This window comes from Ranitomeya imitator, chromosome 9, assembly GCF_032444005.1.
Source record: "Ranitomeya imitator isolate aRanImi1 chromosome 9, aRanImi1.pri, whole genome shotgun sequence".
Classification (NCBI taxonomy): Eukaryota; Metazoa; Chordata; class Amphibia; order Anura; family Dendrobatidae; genus Ranitomeya; species Ranitomeya imitator.
The window spans coordinates 146,177,339-146,191,401 of record NC_091290.1 but is presented as its reverse complement, the minus strand read 5'-3'; the positions used below and the strand labels follow the sequence as shown (position 1 = coordinate 146,191,401).

The 14,063-nt window shown below is 48.2% G+C and overlaps 1 protein-coding gene across 3 annotated transcripts in view; it reads right to left on the bottom strand.

The window, feature by feature from the left end:
- PHKB (phosphorylase kinase regulatory subunit beta) overlaps window positions 1-14,063 on the bottom strand; it is a 114,620-nt gene that overhangs the window by 88,158 nt on the left and 12,399 nt on the right. For 2 of the 3 annotated variants that reach the window (XM_069739328.1, XM_069739327.1), the window contains exon 2: window positions 12,570-12,726. The exons of the other annotated variant lie outside the window; for it this stretch is intronic. In XM_069739328.1, coding sequence (XP_069595429.1) covers window positions 12,570-12,639 — 70 coding nt within the window. In that variant the 5' untranslated portion in view covers window positions 12,640-12,726. The remainder of the gene's footprint in view (window positions 1-12,569; window positions 12,727-14,063) is intronic. 3 annotated transcript variants of the gene reach the window in all.

Below are 14,063 nucleotides of genomic sequence, written 5' to 3'. Positions count from 1 at the left end.
ACAGAGATACATGATAAGATCCTGTCTGCAGCCACCACTAGGGGGAGCTCCCTGTATACAGAGATACATGATAAGATCCAGTCTGCAGTCACCACTAGGGGGAGCTCCCTGTATACAGAGATACATGATAAGATCCAGTCTGCAGCCACCACTAGGGGGAGCTCCCTGTATACAGAGATACATGATAAGATCCAGTCTGCAGTCACCACTAGAGGGAGCTCCCTGTATAAAGAGATACATGATAAGATTATATCTGCAGCCACCACTAGGGGGAGCTCCCTGTATAAAGAGATACATGATAAGATCCTGTCTGCAGACACCACTAGGGGGAGCTCCCTGTATACAGAGATACATGATAAGATTATATCTGCAGTCACCACTAGGGGGAGCTCCCTGTATACAGAGATACATGATAAGATCCTGTCTGCAGTCACCACTAGGGGGAGCTCCCTGTATACAGAGATACATGATAAGATCCTGTCTGCAGTCACCACTAGGGGGAGCTACCTGTATACAGAGATACATGATAAGATCCTGTCTGCAGCCACCACTAGGGGGAGCTCCCTGTATACAGAGATACATGATAAGATCCTGTCTGCAGTCACCACTAGGGGGAGCTCCCTGTATACAGAGATACATGATAAGATCCTGTCTGCAGTCACCACTAGGGGGAGCTCCCTGTATACAGAGATACATGATAAGATCCTGTCTGCAGCCACCACTAGGGGGAGCTCCCTGTATACAGAGATACATGATAAGATCCTGTCTGCAGCCACCACTAGGGGGAGCTCCCTGTATACAGAGATACATGATAAGATCCTGTCTGCAGCTACCACTAGGGGGAGCTCCCTGTATACAGAGATACATGATAAGATCCTGTCTGCAGTCACCACTAGGGGGAGCTCCCTGTATACAGAGATACATGATAAGATCCTGTCTGCAGCCACCACTAGGGGGAGCTCCCTGTATACAGAGATACATGATAAGATCTGTCTGCAGTCACCACTAGGGGGAGCTCCCTGTATACAGAGATACATGATAAGATCCTGTCTGTAGCCACATTTAGCTCTGTACACAGGGAGCTCCCCCTAGTGATGGCTGCAGACAGGATCTTATCATGTATCTCTGTATACAGGGAGCTCCCCCTAGTGGTGGCTGCAGACAGGATCTTATGTATCTCTGTATATAGGGAGCTCCCCCTAGTGGTGGCTGCAGACAGGATCTTATGTATCTCTGTATATAGGGAGCTCCCCCTAGTGGTGGCTGCAGACAGGATCTTATCATGTATCTCTGTATACAGGGAGCTCCCCCTAGTGGTGGCTGCAGATATAATCTTATCATGTATCTCTGTATACAGGGAGCTCCCCCTAATGGTGGCTGCAGATAGTATGTTATGTATCTCTGTATACAGGGAGCTCCCCTAGTGGTGGCTGCAGATATAATTTTATCATGTATCTCTGTATACAGGGAGCTCCCCCTAGTGGTGGCTGCAGACAGGATCTTATCATGTATCTCTGTATACAGGGAGCTCCCCCTAGTGGTGGCTGCAGACAGGATCTTATCATGTATCTCTGTATACAGGGAGCTCCCCCTAGTGGTGGCTGCAGACAGGATCTTATCATGTATCTCTGTATACAGGGAGCTCCCCCTAGTGGTGGCTGCAGACAGGATCTTATCATGTATCTGTATACAGGGAGCTCCCCCTAGTGGTGATTGCAGACAGGATCTTATCATGTATCTCTGTATACAGGGAGCTCCCCCTAGTGGTGGCTGCAGACAGGTTCTTATCATGTATCTCTGTATACAGGGAGCTCCCTCTAGTGGTGGCTGCAGACAGGTTCTTATCATGTATCTCTGTATACAGGGAGCTCCCCCTAGTGGTGGCTGCAGACAGGATCTTATCATGTATCTCTGTATACAGGGAGCTCCCCCTAGTGGTGGCTGCAGACAGGATCTTATCATGTATCTGTATACAGGGAGCTCCCCCTAGTGGTGGCTGCAGACAGGATCTTATGTATATCTGTATATAGGGAGCTCCCCCTAGTGGTGGCTGCAGACAGGATCTTATCATGTATCTCTATATACAGGGAGCTCCCCCTAGTGGTGACTGCAGACAGGATCTTATCATGTATCTCTATATACAGGGAGCTCCCCCTAGTGGTGACTGCAGACAGGATCTTATCATGTATCTCTGTATACAGGGAGCTCCCCCTAGTGGTGGCTGCAGACAGGTTCTTATCATGTATCTCTGTATACAGGGAGCTCCCTCTAGTGGTGGCTGCAGACAGGTTCTTATCATGTATCTCTATATACAGGGAGCTCCCCCTAGTGGTGACTGCAGACAGGATCTTATCATGTATCTCTATATACAGGGAGCTCCCCCTAGTGGTGACTGCAGACAGGATCTTATCATGTATCTCTGTATACAGGGAGCTCCCTCTAGTGGTGGCTGCAGACAGGTTCTTATCATGCATCTCTATATACAGGGAGCTCCCCCTAGTGGTGGTTGCAGACAGAATCTTATAATGTATCTCTGTATACAGGGAGCTCCCCCTAGTGGTGGCCGCAGACAGGATCTTATGTATCTCTGTATACAGGGAGCTCCCCCTAATGGTGGCTGCAGATAGTATGTTATGTATCTCTGTATACAGGGAGCTCCCCTAGTGGAGGTTGCAGACAGGATCTTATGTATCTCTGTATACAGGGAGCTCCCCCTAGTGGTGGCTGCAGACAGGATCTTATCATGTATCTCTGTATACAGGGAGCTCCCCCTAGTGGTGACTGCAGACAGGATCTTATCATGTATCTCTGTATACAGGGAGCTCCCCCTAGTGGTGGTTGCAGACAGAATCTTATCATGTATCTCTGTATACAGGGAGCTCCCCCTAGTGGTGGCCGCAGACAGAATCTTATCATGTATCTCTGTATACAGGGAGTTCCCCCTAGTGGTGGCTGCAGACAGGATCTTATCATGTATCTCTGTATACAGGCAGCTCCCCCTAGTGGTGGCCGCAGACAGGATAGTAACATAGTAACATAGTAACATAGTTAGTAAGGCCGAAAAAAGACATTTGTCCATCCAGTTCAGCCTATATTCCATCATAATAAATACCCAGATCTACGTCCTTCTACAGAACCTAATAATTGTATGATACAATATTGTTCTGCTCCAGGAAGACATCCAGGCCTCTCTTGAACCCCTCGACTGAGTTCGCCATCAACACCTCCTCAGGCAAGCAATTCCAGATTCTCACTGCCCTAACAGTAAAGAATCCTCTTCTATGTTGGTGGAAAAACCTTCTCTCCTCCAAAGACAAACTCCTTGCAGATGTCATCCATGGTGGGACTAGAACCCTGGACTCCCATGCTGCAGAGCACCAGTCCTTTCCACTGGGCTACCATGCTGCTCTTATCATGGATCTTATCATGTATCTCTGTATACAGGGAGCTCCCCCTAGTGGAGGTTGCAGACAGGATCTTATGTATCTCTGTATACAGGGAGCTCCCCCTAGTGGTGGCTGCAGACAGAATCTTATCATGTATCTCTGTATACAGGGAGCTCCCCCTAGTGGTGGCTGCAGACAGGATCTTATCATGTATCTCTGTATACAGGGAGCTCCCCCTAGTGGAGGTTGCAGACAGGATCTTATGTATCTCTGTATACAGGGAGCTCCCCCTAGTGGTGACTGCAGACAGGATCTTATCATGTATCTCTGTATACAGGGAGCTCCCCCTAGTGGTGGCTGCAGACAGGATCTTATCATGTATCTCTGTATACAGGGAGCTCCCCCTAGTGGTGTCCACAAAAAACAACAGTCTCAATAAATCCCACTGCCTGAGCTGTGGATTTGGAGTAATGCCTGACATAATGATATATAATCCATTGTCACAAAGCACTGCATCAAAAAAATAACAAGAACATAAATTTGAGTTTTCCATAAAATGCTAAGATGTATAGAAATCTGATGTTTTCCTTGTATATATGTATAATAAGTAGAATGTATAATAGGATGTGATGTGGGGGATGACGGGCAGGACACTGCGGCCTCAGTCACCAGCACGATTAATAATCCGCGCGGTGAGGTCGCCGGTCTAATTGAATGTCATATAATTCGCACTTCCCTCGGATCGGCCGGCGCGATACCATCTCCTGTCCGCGGGAGGATTTACAGGACTTAATTGCTTTGTTGTTGGATATATTGAGATTTTCGGAAGATACTTTGATGTTGGACACTTTCATAATGAAGGAGGATATGGAAATGATGGGTTCAGTCATTGGGGGGACGCAGGAGACTGGACGTGACCCAGAAAGATGGGAGGCGGAGAACTGCCCCAGTCACAGGTAGGTAACAGCTGTAGATTATACATTGTGTCAGCATATGATGAGGATTGTGCACAATGTAGCAAAGTCTAAGGGTGGAAATAGTGCGGACATTAAAGGAGAAGTCAAGCACATCGCCAGGGATTAAAGGGGGTGTTCATAATGTCCTTGATAACCCCCCGAATCAGCTCCAACTGCTGGAATAAATAACTATAGAAAGCCTGGACGTCAGTAGGCTCCATCTCTGCTTGTTGTCAGGGATAGTGAAGCGATAACAGTAAGCTAAGAAGGTTTGCCAACTGGCTGACTGACTTCCTATCCTGACAGGTAAAGTACACCCCGACGCGCGTCCTGCGTCCCCATCAGCAATCCCAGCCGAATATATCTCAACATTCACCTATTTCCCTGAGCAAGCAAATTCTGCAGCGCTCTGCGTAATGTGGGATGTCACCGCATGGTGACCCGCAGAACGGGACAGATTAATGGCTTCCCCCGGACACCGTGACCTCTATCAGGACGCAGGCTTTCAGTTAATATTAAGCAGGGGGTGGCAAGGTGGGATCGCAAGGGTCTAAAATAAGGAACTATCCGAACGAAGGGCAACGAAGGATTTGAAAGGAACGAGTCCACAAATAATTCAGGGTTCAACACAAGCGACTTTTCAAAACATTACTTATATGATTTGCGGTGTTCTGTTCGGAGCTGTAATCAGAATTCTGCAGAGCAGAACGATTAGCGCCAGCCCCCGTGCCAATCATGAGCACTGTCCACCAATCCACACATTCTCTCTCGATTAAATTTCCCAATTCACCTAATTAAGATATGGCTGATATCATATGATATCACTGGCTTCATTAAAACACCGCTGCAGCCAATCAGTATTCCGTCAGCAGTGGATGTTCACTGGGAATCACATCGCAGTATTAAATGTAAGGTAATCATAAACTCTCCCCACCACACAGCGGAAGGGATCCAGGCAGAAGTAAATTTCCCTACAGCGCCTCCTCAGGAAAAATAAAGTATCTCAGGGTGGCCAGTCAAACCCATAGGCTGCCGAGTATTGGAGGACTGGGCAAGTCCTACAGGGAGAGAGACGCTCTTTGCAGCAGGACACAGCGGATAGATGTGATGCCAGGGGCGGATATAGCGCCGATGCAGCGGTAGGAGCCTGGAGGTGGATTGTGGCCATTGCAGGGCGACTAACACTGAGGACACCGAGCGGCGAGTGAGAGGACACCGAGCGGCGAGTGAGAGGACACCGAGCGGCGAGTGAGAGGACACCGAGCGGCGAGTGAGAGGACACCGAGCGGCGAGTGAGAGGACACCGAGCGGCGAGTGAGAGGACACCGAGCGGCGAGTGAGAGGACACCGAGCGGCGAGTGAGAGGACACCGAGCGGCGAGTGAGAGGACACCGAGCGGCGAGTGAGAGGACACCGAGCGGCGAGTGAGAGGACACCGAGCGGCGAGTGAGAGGACACCGAGCGGCGAGTGAGAGGACACCGAGCGGCGAGTGAGAGGACACCGAGCGGCGAGTGAGAGGACACCGAGCGGCGAGTGAGAGGACACCGAGCGGCGAGTGAGAGGACACCGAGCGGCGAGTGAGAGGACACCGAGCGGCGAGTGAGAGGACACCGAGCGGCGAGTGAGAGGACACCGAGCGGCGAGTGAGAGGACACCGAGCGGCGAGTGAGAGGACACCGAGCGGCGAGTGAGAGGACACCGAGCGGCGAGTGAGAGGACACCGAGCGGCGAGTGAGAGGACACCGAGCGGCGAGTGAGAGGACACCGAGCGGCGAGTGAGAGGACACCGAGCGGCGAGTGAGAGGACACCGAGCGGCGAGTGAGAGGACACCGAGCGGCGAGTGAGAGGACACCGAGCGGCGAGTGAGAGGACACCGAGCGGCGAGTGAGAGGACACCGAGCGGCGAGTGAGAGGACACCGAGCGGCGAGTGAGAGGACACCGAGCGGCGAGTGAGAGGACACCGAGCGGCGAGTGAGAGGACACCGAGCGGCGAGTGAGAGGACACCGAGCGGCGAGTGAGAGGACACCGAGTGGCGAGTGAGAGGACACCGAGTGGCGACGGCGAGGGAAGAGGACACCGAGTGGCGACGGCGAGGGAAGAGGACACCGAGTGGCGACGGCGAGGGAAGAGGACACCGAGTGGCGACGGCGAGGGAAGAGGACACAGAGTGGCGACGGCGAGGGAAGAGGACACAGAGTGGCGACGGCGAGGGAAGAGGACACCGAGTGGCGACGGCGAGGGAAGAGGACACCGAGTGGCGACGGCGAGGGAAGAGGACACCGAGTGGCGACGGCGAGGGAAGAGGACACCGAGTGGCGACGGCGAGGGAAGAGGACACCGAGTGGCGACGGCGAGGGAAGAGGACACCGAGAGGCGACGGCGAGGGAGAATAATCATGGGGGTGATGGAGATGACACAGAGGTGATGGGGGAGAACAATGATGGAAGTGATGGGGAGAACAATTATGAGGGTGGTGGTGGTTAACAATAAGGAGGGTGGTGGAGAGGACATGGGTTGTGGGGGAGAACAATGATGAGGGTTATGGAGAGGAAACTGAGGGGTGGTAGGTGGAACAATGATGGGGTTGATGGAGAGGACACAGTGGTGGTGGGGGATAACAATGATGAAAGTGGTGGGGACAACAATGATGGGAGTGATTGAGAGGACAGGTATGGTGGGGGAGAACAATGAGGATGGGGGAAAGAACAATGATGGGGTTATGGAGAGGACACTGGTGGTGGGGGAAAACAATGCTGGGGTTGCAGAGAAGACAGGTATGGTGGGGGAGAACAATGAAGGTGGTGGAAAAGAAACTGAAGGGTGGTGGGGGAGAACAATGATGAAAGTGGTGGAGGTGAACAATGATGGGTAGCAGAGAGGACACAGGTGTGGTGGGGGAGAACAATGAGGAGGGTGACAGAGGACACTGAGGTGTAGTGAAGGAGAACAATGATGAAAGTGGGGGAGAGGGTGCTGAGGTGTGGTGGGGAGAAGAATGATGGGGTGATGGAGAGAACACTGAGTGGTGGTGGGGGAGAATAATTATGTACCCTCAGAATATAGTGTACTCACTTATGTATAGAAGTCCCTTAGTATATAAAGCAATCACTTATGTATAGCACAGTCCCTTAGTATAGTATAGTCACTTATGTATAGCACAGTCCCTTAGTATATAGAGCAATTACTTATTATGTATAGTGCCATCCTTAGTTACATAGCTTCCTCTTTTATTACGTATAACACCATCCCTTAGTACGTACCATCCTCACTAGTTATATATGGTGCCATCCCTTATTATATAGCTTCCCCTGCTGTTACGTACAGTGCTGTCTCTAAGGGTACCGTCACACAGTGAAATTTTGATCGCTACGACGGCACGATTCGTGACGTTCGAGCGATATATCCGTGACGTTCGAGCGATATCGCAATGTCTGAGACGCTCCTGCGATCAGGAACCCCGCTGAGAATCGTACGTCGTAGCAGATCGTTTGAAACTTTCTTTCGTCGTCTAGTGTCCCGCTGTGGCGGCATGATCGCATGGTGTAACATATATCGTATACGATGTGTGCATAGTAACCAACGGCTTCTACATCGCACATACGTCATGAAATTATCGCTCCAGCGTCGTACATTGCAAAGTGTGACAGCAGTCTACGACGCTGGAGCGATATTGTTACGACGCTGGAGCGTCACGGATCGTACCGTTGTAGCGATCAAAATTTCACTGTGTGACGGTACCCTTACATAGTGTATTCTTGTTATTTTTGTTATTCACAGCGCCCTCTTTTATCACATAGTCCCCTCTCTTGTTAGATATAAAATGACTCTTGATGGAGCAGCCGGTGACCAGATGACCAGTCCATCAGCTCCTCCATTAGATAAGAAGCTTTACCATGCTCTATCAGCCATCATTGTATTATACATCTAACTAGACAGGACGGTATGTAATAAAGATGGGGGAGGGGGGTGCTATAAATGATCTGATATGTAATGGACAGAGCTGTCAGTGTCCGCCCTGGGGACACACCTTTATTAACCTTGAATTACCAAACATATATGATACAGGAAAGAAATATATCTTGGTACCGTGTTAGCCAGTGGATAACACGTTACCAAGATATATTTCTTTCCTGTATCAAAATGGAGGATACTAGAATGTACCGCATCTTTATGGAACTAAAACCACTTCTGAAGAAACGTGCACAAATGGACAGCGACATTTTTTTCCTATCTAAACTATCCACAAACATATATGAAAACTGGACGACCCCTTTAAGAACCAGGTGAGAGCTGTGGTTCCCCTTCGGGTCCTCGACTGTATGATTCCTACGTTTTATGCCACGGAGAAACAAAAGAAAAAAATAAAGAAATACAAGAAATTCTCTCCAACCTACAGTGGGGGCAGCGCCACTTGTGCCCGCGGGCTCCTCGCTGGTAATTACTGGACGCTGCACATCACCGGCGGGCAGAGAACGTCCTGCCCTGATTAATTCACCCCAGAAATGGACACAGGTCCCCGGAGAAAAGACCCCGGACATTCAGGGAAGAGACAGAACTAAATAATAAGTGCAGGGGACGACGGGCCGATGCTCAGAGAATACACTGATGTGTGATCATATACGTGTACATTGTGCTCGGCCGTTAGAGTGGTCCGGGGTGGGGTCAGCTGCAGCGGCCATGTGTGAGCAGACCACCCCCTCATCCCTGGATGCCTGGGGACAGTGTCAGCTAACAGGGAGAGGGGAACAACTATATTTAGGATATTGATCTTTCCGCTGTTCTTGATCCCGCAGGGTCACATGTAAAACGAGCAGCCAAATACAACGCCAGTGAGACATCAACAGTGGACGACTCCGAAGACCCCAGGAAAAGACCGAAGGAACAAATAATCAGGAGTCCAAAGTGTCACATATAATAACCTGGAAACAGTCAGCGCCTGTAACAGAGGAAACCATCAGCTGCACCTACAGCAGACAGACAACCACATAAAACGGGGACACTCACCAGAGAGTAAACTCTCAAGCAGCAGAATAGTGAGCGCAGCTCTGGAGTATAATACAGGATCAGTAATGTATGTACACAGTGACTGCACCAGTAGAATAGTGAGCGCAGCTCTGGAGTATAATACAGGATGTAACTCAGGATCAGTAATGTAATGTATGTACACAGTGACTGCACCAGTAGAATAGTGAGCGCAGCTCTGGAGTATAATACAGGATGTAACTCAGGATCAGTAATGTAATGTATGTACACAGTGACTGCACCAGCAGAATAGTGAGCGCAGCTCTGGAGTATAATACAGGATGTAACTCAGGATCAGTAATGTAATGTATGTACACAGTGACTGCACCAGCAGAATAGTGAGTGCAGCTCTGGAGTATAATACAGGAGGTAACTCAGGATCAGTAATGTAATGTATGTACACAGTGACTGCACCAGTAGAATAGTGAGTGCTGCTCTGGGGTATAATACAGGAGGTAACTCAGGATCAGTAATGTAATGTATGTACACAGTGACTGCACCAGCAGAATAGTGAGTGCAGCTCTGGGGTATAATACAGGATGTAACTCAGGATCAGTAATGTAATGTATGTACACAGTGACTGCACCAGTAGAATAGTGAGTGCAGCTCTGGAGTATAATACAGGATGTAACTCAGGATCAGTAATGTAATGTATGTACACAGTGACTGCACCAGTAGAATAGTGAGTGCTGCTCTGGGGTATAATACAGGAGGTAACTCAGGATCAGTAATGTAATGTATGTACACAGTGACTGCACCAGCAGAATAGTGAGTGCAGCTCTGGGGTATAATACAGGATGTAACTCAGGATCAGTAATGTAATGTATGTACACAGTGACTGCACCAGCAGAATAGTGAGTGCAGCTCTGGGGTATAATACAGGATGTAACTCAGGATCAGTAATATAATGTATGTACACAGTGACTGCACCAGCAGAATAGTGAGTGCAGCTCTGGAGTATAATACAGGATGTAACTCAGGATCAGTAATGTAATGTATGTACACAGTGACTGCACCAGCAGAATAGTGAGCACAGCTCTGGGGTATAATACAGGATGTAACTCAAGATCAGTAATGTAATGTATGTGCACAGTGACTGCACCAGCAGAATAGTGAGTGCAGCTCTGGGGTATAATACAGGATGTAACTCAGGATCAGTAATGTAATGTATGTACACAGTGACTGCACCAGTAGACTAGTGAGTGCAGCTCTGGAGTATAATACAGGATGTAACCCAGGATCAGTAATGTATGTACACAGTGACTGCACCAGCAGAATAGTGAGTGCAGCTCTGGGGTATAATACAGGATGTAACTCAGGATCAGTAATGTATGTACACAGTGACTGCACCAGCAGAATAGTGAGTGCAGCTCTGGGGTATAATACAGGAAGTAACTCAGGATCAGTAATGTAATGTATGTACACAGTGACTGCACCAGCAGAATAGTGAGTGCAGCTCTGGGGTATAATACAGGATGTAACTCAGGATCAGTAATGTAATGTATGTACACAGTGACTGCACCAGCAGAATAGTGAGCGCAGCTCTGGGGTATAATACAGGATGTAACTCAGGATCAGTAATGTAATGTATGTACACAGTGACTGCACCAGCAGAATAGTGAGTGCAGCTCTGGAGTATAATACAGGATGTAACTCAGGATCAGTAATGTAATGTATGTACACAGTGACTGCACCAGCAGAATAGTGAGTGCAGCTCTGGGGTATAATACAGGATGTAACTCAGGATCAGTAATGTATGTACACAGTGACTGCACCAGCAGAATAGTGAGTGCAGCTCTGGAGTATAATACAGGAGGTAACTCAGGATCAGTAATGTAATGTATGTACACAGTGACTGCACCAGCAGAATAGTGAGTGCAGCTCTGGAGTATAATACAGGATGTAACTCAGGATCAGTAATGTAATGTATGTACACAATGACTGCACCAGCAGAATAGTGAGTGCAGCTCTGGAGTATAATACAGGATGTAACTCAGGATCAGTAATGTAATATATGTACACAGTGACTGCACCAGCAGAATAGTGAGTGCAGCTCTGGGGTATAATACAGGATGTAACTCAGGATCAGTAATGTAATGTATGTACACAGTGACTGCACCAGCAGAATAGTGAGTGCAGCTCTGGGGTATAATACAGGATGTAACTCAGGATCAGTAATGTAATGTATGTACACAGTGACTGCACCAGCAGAATAGTGAGTGCAGCTCTGGAGTATAATACAGGATGTAACTCAGGATCAGTAATGTAATGTATGTACACAGTGACTGCACCAGCAGAATAGTGAGTGCAGCTCTGGGGTATAATACAGGATGTAACTCAGGATCAGTAATGTATGTACACAGTGACTGCACCAGCAGAATAGTGAGTGCAGCTCTGGAGTATAATACAGGAGGTAACTCAGGATCAGTAATGTAATGTATGTACACAGTGACTGCACCAGCAGAATAGTGAGTGCAGCTCTGGAGTATAATACAGGATGTAACTCAGGATCAGTAATGTAATGTATGTACACAATGACTGCACCAGCAGAATAGTGAGTGCAGCTCTGGAGTATAATACAGGATGTAACTCAGGATCAGTAATGTAATATATGTACACAGTGACTGCACCAGCAGAATAGTGAGTGCAGCTCTGGGGTATAATACAGGATGTAACTCAGGATCAGTAATGTAATGTATGTACACAGTGACTGCACCAGCAGAATAGTGAGCGCAGCTCTGGGGTATAATACAGGATGTAACTAGGGATCAGTAGTGTAATGAAGATTAAAGGTGACAATTTTAATTCTTTTCAAGCATGTAACGAGGCAGATTTTTGCCATCAAGGATTCTGAGAAAGCTGGGTGAGACCCAGTATGGATATTACTGTTTTTCTAGCAAGGACTGGCATCTTTCCCAGAAACCTGAAAGTAAATGTTGCCTAGCTAAATACTATAACATAAGAAGCAGCTTTGCATTTGGTACACTTGATTTCGGTCATCATTCAGCTCTTCCAAATTTTCAGATAACAGGTAAGAAATATGAGACGACTTTTGAAGAGAGAACGAGGCAAATCCCAAAGAAAATGATTTCTGAACGTTAATCGCTGCGAGTAATCACCCAAAATCTGGAGCGTTGACATCACAATATCACGTGCAACATTGTATCACACAAGCATTAAACAGGAATCGTCAGCACTCACCTGATCGCCAGAACGTGGGCGACAAAGATACGGTCCTGTCGACCAGCTGCGCCATTTTACTCCACTGCATTGGGGCCAACCACAGACGTCTCAACCCAACTGGGCAACAGGTTAGTAGCGGTTAGGGGCAATTACAGGAAAATTAAGGCGTTAGCGGCTGCGTTAGGAGACAAATCCGCAAATTGAGGAGCAGAAGAAGACGACAGAAGGAGAGAAAAACAAAAAACGTCACTCGGGGGTTAATCACACACGGTATACAGTGCACTAAACAGAGAATTCCCCGCTCACGCCAGGATGCCGCAAAGTGCCATGACACAATATGGCATCCTAAGGCGTGGGGAAATGGGCCCTCATTTATCTACAGAGGTGGTCTCTGGACTGATCTAAAAGGGTCAACTCAATTCAGACATTTTTAAAGATCCACTACATGACATGTTCAATGTTAGATGCGTGGATTTAAAGAGCACTCTGGATAAAAAAAAAAGATCCTAGTGGGCTGAGCAGGACAGGGGTCATTTATTTTGTCATGCCCCGCCCCTGAGGAACTAACATTTTTTTTTTTTCCGGAGTGTTTCTTAAACGTGGAAGGCATGATTAGTTAATGACCATGTGATGACTAAGAAGTCAGAGGATGGGGGTGGCTGGTAATGGCATGCCAAACCCCAAAATATTAGGTAGTGAGTAACGCCAGGTACACACACCTAAAGGAGCAGTCCGCTGCTATCAAACAAGGGCAAGAGAACGGACTCAGAACGTCTCCCATGTAACGTTTTAAGCAGTGATTTTACATAGGACTGCAAAACAGCTCTGCTACATGTGTGACATACAAGACACAGCCCCGGCCATGTAATTCCGCTCATGTGGACTTTTCCGTATTGTGCTGCATACATTTCCAAATATCACAGCGGGTACACCCAACAATAAGCCGCTCCGCCAGGGGAAAGTCAACAAAGCACCGTCCCAACCAGACCGCGCTCAGATTATTATTTATTTCAATAATAAATGATGCAAAAATAAATGGACCAAATTTGCACCTATATTTCTGCCCCCCAAAAAACAGCGCAAACGGCTGAATATTTCCCCAGAGTTTATTAGAAGGGGCACAAGGGGGTCCCAATGCTGCTCGCACCGACCGACCGATGCAGGAGGAATAGGAGACGGGAGCGATAAAAATATCCGAGCAAAGACGCCACATTCTGAGTGATCGTAACAACCTTCCTATGCAGCAACTCTGACTCTACAGCTGCTGAAAAACTACAACTCCCAGTATGCCCTGAAAGAGATTGGAGGACGGACGGGGTCCCCGAATCATCACTAACCAGATCAGCAAAAGGGCATCAGATGAGGCTGAACCCTCAGCAACCAAATCAACATAGGGGGCACCGAATGAGGCCGAACCCTCACCAACCAAATCAACATAGGGGGCACCGGAGGAGGCCGAACTCTCACCAACCAAATCAACATAGGGAGCACCGGAGGAGGCCGAACTCTCAC